Source organism: Myotis lucifugus, unplaced genomic scaffold, assembly GCF_000147115.1.
Source record: "Myotis lucifugus unplaced genomic scaffold, Myoluc2.0 scaffold_329, whole genome shotgun sequence".
NCBI lineage: Eukaryota > Metazoa > Chordata > Mammalia > Chiroptera > Vespertilionidae > Myotis > Myotis lucifugus.
In genome coordinates this window covers 791,724-799,239 of record NW_005871377.1, presented here as the reverse complement: position 1 = coordinate 799,239, position 7,516 = coordinate 791,724, and the positions used below count along the sequence as shown (strand labels likewise).

The 7,516-nt window shown below is 55.5% G+C and overlaps 1 protein-coding gene across 1 annotated transcript in view; it reads left to right on the top strand.

Moving 5' to 3' along the window:
• The window catches only part of MED24 (mediator complex subunit 24), a 15,310-nt gene extending 8,726 nt beyond the window's left edge, over positions 1-6,584 (top strand). The window contains exons 18-25 of the mRNA XM_023764366.1: positions 9-22; positions 3,055-3,319; positions 3,681-3,862; positions 4,039-4,129; positions 4,412-4,511; positions 5,323-5,403; positions 5,738-5,886; positions 6,052-6,584. Of these exons, the coding sequence (XP_023620134.1) occupies positions 9-22; positions 3,055-3,319; positions 3,681-3,862; positions 4,039-4,129; positions 4,412-4,511; positions 5,323-5,403; positions 5,738-5,886; positions 6,052-6,168 (999 nt within the window). The 3' untranslated portion in view covers positions 6,169-6,584. The remainder of the gene's footprint in view (positions 1-8; positions 23-3,054; positions 3,320-3,680; positions 3,863-4,038; positions 4,130-4,411; positions 4,512-5,322; positions 5,404-5,737; positions 5,887-6,051) is intronic.
• Positions 6,585-7,516: the final 932 nt, after the last annotated feature.

The window sequence follows — 7,516 nt, the reverse complement described above, 5'->3', positions numbered from 1 at the left end:
CCCTGCAGTTCTACAATGAGAGGTCAGTAACCCGCCCCTCCCTCTGGAATGCTACAGGTCTGCGGTGCAAAACGGCACCTCCAGGAACCGATATCTGACCCTCTTACCTTCCCAAACACGCTGCTCACTTGCTCACTCACTTCCTCGCTCGCTCACATTCCTGTTCACGTATTCACTCACTGACTCAGCAGCAGTTTCATGTCTTATCTGGCACCTGCTGTGCCCAGAAATACAGACCCCAAACACCTATGATTCCTGCCCTCAAGGAGGTCGAGTTCTGGAGAGCTAGCTTGCCACAGAACAACGCGATTGTCTTATCTGCGTCACTGTCCAGAAACTATGAGCCCATCTGTAGATTTCACAGGCCTCGGCCCTGCCCACTCCCCTCACCCCCCACCTGGCTGTCTTCTGTGACATTTTTCTGCCTTGGCTTCTCATGGGCTTCCAGAATCTCCCTGGTGACTTCAGCCATGTTGAGTTCAGTGGTGTTGGTTCACTCACCTGTCCAATAAGCTTTTTTTTTTTATTGTGGTAAAAAATATATATATATAATATGAAATCTACCATCTTAAACATTTTTGGTTGATTGATTTTGGAGAGAGAAAGGGAGAGAAAGAGAAGCATCAATTTGTTGTTCTACTTATTTATGCATTCACTGGTTGTTTTTTTTTTTTTAATATAATTGATTTTTTACAGAGAGTAAGGGAGAGGGATAGAGAGTCAGAAACATCAATGAGAGAGAAACATCGATCAGCTGCCTCCTACACACTCCCCACTGGGGATGTGCCCGCAACCAAGGTACATGCCCTTGACCGGAATCGAACCTGGGACCCTTGAGTCCGCAGGCCGACGCTCAATCCACTGAGCCAAACTGGTCAGGGCTGGTTGCTTCTTTATATGTGCCCTGACCAGGGATTGATCCCGCAACATTGGCGTATCAGGACGATGCTCTAACCAACTGATCTACCCGGCAAGGGCCCATTGTAGCCATTTTTAAGTTAGAGTTCAATAGTGTTAAGATGTATATATTTTTTTCATATATATGTTATTCATTTATTATATAACAGTGGGAAGAGAGATTATTTTTGTTTGTTTGTTAATCCTCATCCGAGAATATTTTTTCCATTGAATTTTAGAGAGAGTGGGAGGGAGGAAGTGGAGTGGAGGGAGAAGGGGGGAACATTGATATGAAAGAGACACATTGATTGGTTGCCTCCCGTATGCACCTCAACCGGGGCTGGGGATCCAACCTGCAACCCAGGTACTTGCCCTTGACCGGGAATCGAACCCAAGACCCTTTGGTCTGAGGGCTGACACTCTAATCCAGGGGTCCTCAAACTACGGCCCGCGGGCCACATGCAAATACAAATATTGTATTTGTTCCCGTTTTGTTTTTTTACTTCAAAATAAGTTATGTGCAGTGTGCATAGGAATTTGTTCATAGTTTTTTTAAAAATATATTTTATTGATTTTTACAGAGAGGAAGGGAGAGAGATAGAGAGTTAGAAACATCGATGAGCGAGAAACATCGATCAGCTGCCTCCTGCACATCTCCCACTGGGGATGTGCCCGCAACTCAGGTACATGCCCTTGACTGGAATCGAACCTGGGACCTTTCAGTCCGCAGGCCGACGCTCTATCCACCGAGCCAAACTGGTTTCGGCCATAGCTTTTTTTTAAACTATAGTCCGGCCCTCCAACGGTCTGAGGGACAGTGAACTGGCCCCCTGTTTAAAAAGTTTGAGGACCCCTGCTCTAATCACTGAGTGAAACCAGCCAGAGCTGTATATTCACATTGTTGTGAATCAGATCTCCAGCATTTTCATCTTGTAAATCTGAAACTCGTGCTCATTAAGCAACAACTCACACTGTCCTGTCCCCACCCCAGCTTTTCGTAACCACCATTCCGCTTTCTGATCCTATGAATTTGCTTTAGATAACTCACGTAAGTGGAATCGCACAGTATTTGTCATTTAGCGACTGGCATATTTCACTTAGCACAATGTCCCCAAGGTTCATCCACATTGTAGAACATGTCAGAATGTCCTCCTTTTTAAGGCTGAATAATATTCCATTATTTGTATATACATACCCTGTTTGCCTATCCATTTATTAGTCGATGGGCACTTGGGTGTTCATCACCTCTTGGCTGTAGCGAGTAGTGCTGCTGTCACATGAGCATGAACCGGTCGGTAGGTTGTGAGTGGTGATGCACAAGGTGGCCCTCAGGATGCCTTCCAACGGAGAAGTGGGACACTGAGCTGAAAGGAGGTTGGGGAGGGCCTGTGAAATCGCACCTGTTTTTCCCCTTGCCTCTTGCTTTTCTTCCCTCATCATCCTCCCTCCACAAGGAATGGAATGTTTGCTCTCATGTAATCCGCTCTAAGCCCTGACTCTGTCTGGGTGAGGAATAGTGGGAAATCTGTGGCTTCATCATGCAGGTCAAAGCAGTGGCTCTGAGAGTCACAGGGACTTTCCCAGAGCCACCGCGTTCCAGGAACAGTTAGCGCTCAGGCCCAGTCTGTATTCAGAGTCGAAGACTCTTCCCGAGAAAATTCCTGGATATACACTCAATGTGCCCAGCTACCAAGGGCGGGAAGAAGAGTCCCGTGGGGCAGCCCGTGGGCCCCTGTCCTGGAAGTTTACATTGGTAGGAGGCCCTGGGTCAGGACCCCCCTTAAGCACTCAGCCCAGAGGGAAGTGATTGTTCTTACTTATGCCAGAGGAATTGGCAGGCCAGGCTTGGGGGTGGGGGAGTTAGAGAGAGAAAATACAAATGCATTGCTAGATAACCTGGGAAAGGAAAGCATACCCGCCTCCGCCCCCCATAGGCTTTGTGCCCAGCAGCGAGAGTCCTGCCAGGTCAGGTCTGCTAGGGGTTTCCAACTTCCTCTTGTCTCCTCCCTTAGCATAGAATGGGGCTAATTACCCAGGAATGTTTCCGTAACCCAACTCCTTGGAAAGGTCTGACCTGGGAGTTTCCTCCCCTGCCCTCCCCACCCCAGCTCTTGAACTTGTGTTGCCCGAGCCTCAAGTTCTCTCCCCCTCCTCCAGGGTGGTGATCATGAGCTCGATCCTGGAGCACATGTGTGCTGACGTGCTGCAGCAGACGGCCACGCAGATCAAGTTCCCGTCCACGGGCATGGACACGATGCCCTACTGGAACCTGCTGCCCCCTAAGCGACCCATCAAGGAGGTGCTGACAGACATATTTGCCAAGGTGCTGGAGAAGGGGTGGGTGGACAGTCGCTCCATCCACATCTTTGACACCTTGCTGCACATGGGAGGCGTCTACTGGTTCTGCAACAACCTGATTAAGGTACTTGGGGTGGGTGGGGGGTGGGCCAGACACATGGGCCAGCTGGGGAGCAGGTGTCCTCAGACTCCAGGAGACATCTGAGAACATGCCCGACAGCACCCAACTTGGTCCCATCCTCTGACTTCCCAACACCTAGCCTGGTCAGCCGGGCCTCTCGGAGAGGTGCCTTCCGTGCTGCGAGAAGCTTCCTTAGAATAGAGGCTGGTCCCCATCTGGGGAGCTGCAGGGCAGAGGGAGGGATGGAGCAGCAGCTGGGGCTCCCTGCGTGCCCTCCCAGAGAGCCGGGCTGGAGTGGCAGGGATGTCAGAGCCCCACGTTCAGAGCCCTCAGCTCCTAAAAGCCCCCTCACCTGCCCACGTAGGAGCTGTTAAAGGAGACGCGGAAGGAGCACACACTGCGGGCGGTGGAGCTGCTCTACTCCATCTTCTACCTGGACATGCAGCAGGTGACCCTGGTCCTGCTGGGCCACATCCTGCCTGGCCTGCTCACCGACTCCTCCAAGTGGCACAGCCTCATGGACCCCCCTGGCACCGCACTCGCCAAGTAGGAGTCTGCAGAGCTTCAAGTTCCCGTAGCCCTGAGTCAGGCAGCCTTACCTGGGGTCACCCAGGAAGTGGGCCTGTGGGGCGGCCCTGTCAGATGGGGTCTGATCACCATGGGCACAGAGCCCCCCTTGCGGTCCCTCTAATTTCACTTCTTTTCCTGGAACCCTTTGCCAGGCTAGCCGTCTGGTGTGCCCTGAGTTCCTATTCCTCCCACAAGGGACAGGCATCTTCCCACCAGAAGAAGAGACACCGTGAAGACATCGAGGTAAGGGATCCCTCCATCCACTTATTCACGGGTTTGTTGAGCAGACATTTCCTGAGCCTCTTCTGGTAAGAGGCGCCCTCCCAGGCCGAGGCAGCCAGGCATGCTCCCTGACTCCGGGAAGCCTGGCGGCCACACGTCCACAGTGGTGACTGAGCAGGTCTCACTGGGATTGGAGGGGTGAGGAGACGGCTGGGGTGCAGAGGGAGGGGAGCCCCTCTGGAGGTGCTGACCGGGGCCCGTGGGGACTCGGCTCTTCCCGTAACAGTGCGTTCCCACCCCCAGGACTACATCAGCCTCTTCCCCTTGGATGACATGCAGCCCTCGAAGCTGATGCGCCTCCTGAGCTCCAATGAGGAGGATGCCAACATCCTTTCCAGTCCCGGTGAGTGTGGACGGGGCTGGGCAGCGGCTCCTTTCCTGGGCCCTCGGTCCCCTGGGCGGGCTGCGCGAGGCCCCGGCGCAGGCTTCTTGCTGGCGGTCAGAGAGGGCGTGCAGGAGTTTGTCCCGTTGTGTCTCCTACGGCTGCTGTTTCCACCCCCAGAGAGACCGGTTGCTGTGGAAGCTCTTCTGCCCGGCCCAGGCCCAGGGGCACATGGTTGTCTCTTCCCCACCCCTTACTTCCCACAAGCTACCAATGAGTCCACTGTCTGGGGCACAGTCTGTGCCGTTGACTCACCGGCTCTGACCTTCCTTCCCCTGAAACAGGCCGAGGCTGGAGCAGGCCTGGGCTGGGGCTTGGGGCTGCTCCCCACTCTTCCTGCCGAAGAGCAGCCCTCCCCCACCGACTTCCCTCGCTGTCCCTACCCAGGGCTTACATTTTGCTGTTTCTAGAGATTTCTCTGAGGCTTTCTAGGGACCAGGGAACCACTGCACTTGAGCAGAAGGTAGATGCTCGGTCTGCCACCTACAACCCCCCTGACCTTTGACTAGTTACTTAGCATCTCTGATCTCGGTTTCTTCGTCTGGAAAATGGAGATGAGGCCTAAGTGGCTGAGTCCGTGTACAGCCCGCAGAGGCGCCTGGCGCCTGGTGGCCAATGTTAGTTCTGTCCCCTCTCCTCTGGGGATCTCTGTTTTTGGGGCTCCTTGGTGACTCTGGACCCAAGGACTCCTGGGCAGGGCCCTCCACGCCCGATGGGTGAGGGCTTCCCCGGGGGAGGGGCCTGTCCTGAGCGCTCTCCATTGGCCCCACAGCCGACCGGTCCATGAGCAGCTCCTTGTCAGCCTCCCAGCTCCACACAGTTAACATGAGAGACCCACTGAACCGAGTCCTGGGTGAGTCCTCCCACCCCCACTCCTGAAATGGGGGTTCAGGCCTGACAGCTGGAAGAGGGCCTCTGGGTACCCCTACCTGCTCTGTCACATCTCCCTGCCTCCGCCCTCCTCCTCCCCTACTTGCTAGGTCTCCCGTCTCCCCCGGGCTCCCAGGTTGTGCCTCTTCTGACTCACCCCCATTTTCCTTTTACATCTCCTCTTCATGGCGTCCCCATCTTGGGGGACAGTCTTAGCACTGCTCCCCTTTCCCTTTTCGGTCCCACCTTCTCCCAGAGTCTAACCTCTTCCCAGGCCCTTCTCATGGGATTCTTCTCACTCCCCCGCCCTCACACAGCCAACCTGTTCCTGCTCATTTCCTCCATCCTGGGCTCGCGGACGGCGGGCCCCCACACGCAGTTCGTGCAGTGGTTCATGGAGGAGTGTGTGGACTGCCTGGAGCAGGGCAGCCGGGGCAGCATCCTGCAGTTCATGCCCTTTACCACCGTGAGTGCTTCCCGATCACACGGGGGCAGCAAGGCTCAGCAGAGGTTGGGGTTCAGCGGTGGGCGAGCCCTCAGGGTCGGGAGGGGGCCTTCTTTTCTCCTGAGACGCCGCACCCACCTCGAGGGAGCCCCAGCGAGCAGCTGTCTGTCTGTCTGTCTGTGGCAGGTATCGGAACTGGTGAAGGTGTCAGCCATGTCCAGCCCCAAGGTGGTTCTGGCCATCACGGACCTCAGCCTGCCCCTGGGCCGCCAGGTGGCTGCCAAGGCCATTGCTGCCCTCTGAGGGGCTTCGAATGGCCACAAGGCCCCGCAGGGAGGGTCTAGCCCCAGGCGCCTCGAAAGGGAACAGTGCGGAAAGATGAGGAATCATTGCTCACATCCACATGATGTAAGCCCTTTGCCAGCTTCCAGATCCCTCCCCGTCCCTGACTTCTGGCTGCTAAGATGCCCCCCATCTCTTCCATCATTTCCTCTCCCTGCTGCCAGCACCTGATGAGTGTGAGCAGCCTGGCTCCTTAGCTCAGGATGGTCTCCCCGCACCGCACCCGCTCCTGTGCTCCCTGCCTCCTCCCAAGAGGCACTTAGGTGCGGAGTGTGCATATGTATGTATCTGTGTATTTAAACATGTTTGCAACACATGAGGGACGTTCACGTCAGCTCACTTGTAAATAAAGATCCTGTGGATCCCTTTGTAAGTGCTGTCAGTGTCTGTCTGACCGTGGCCGGGAGAGACTCATCCTGGGGGTGGAGGGTGGGGTGAGCAGAGGAGGGCTGGCCTCGGAGCCCGTGTTTGTCCACTCATTCAGGCAGGGAGGGCAGCTTTCCTTCCTCAGACCCCCCCTGGGATGATAACGAGTCAACACTGGCCCACCACCGCCTACACCCACCCCCAGAAGTCAGACTTTCTCTGAAAAGGGTGAGGCTTTGGCTAGAGGCCCCACTGGCGTTGGGGTAGAGTGTCCTGTTCTGATGCCCAACCCAGACCAGCCCACCCAGAGTCTGACTAGCCCAGAGTCTGATCTGTCCCCCAGAAGAGCGGGGGGGGGTGGGGGGGGAGGCTATGGGGCAGTGAGAGGCAGGAGCTCTGTTTCACACGACTCCAAGCCCAGTTCCTTCAGGACTGACCAAGAGGGAGGACCCTGAGCCACACAGCTGGGAGGTCCAGCTGGCTCAGCCAGACCCTGCTCTCCAAGGAGCCACATGCAGAAGGGAGTGAGAGCTGATGAGGACAGGGAAGCCTTGGGAGGGGAACTGGGGACTGGTTGGCCGACTGGACTTTCCTGGGTCTGGTGAGGCACCTGGGGCCACATGAGCACCTGAGCTGAGGGCACAGAGCTGTGCCCCTGTGGGAAGCGGCCCCTCCCTAGCTGCAGCTCCGCCTCTCAGCCCAGGCGCTGAGACCAGCAGGAGAGCAGCCTGGGAGACCGCTCCCTGCCCATCAGAGGCAGCTGCAAGAGGGAGAGAGTACAGAGCCTGGCTTTGCGTTCCGACCCAAGTAGTCACCCTCACTCAGCCTCCTGATCTGTACAAGGCACTTTTCTTTTAAAAAATAGACATTTTTATTGGTTTCAGAAAGGAAGGGAGAAGGAGAGAGAGCCATGGATACATCAATGATGAGAGAGAATCATTGA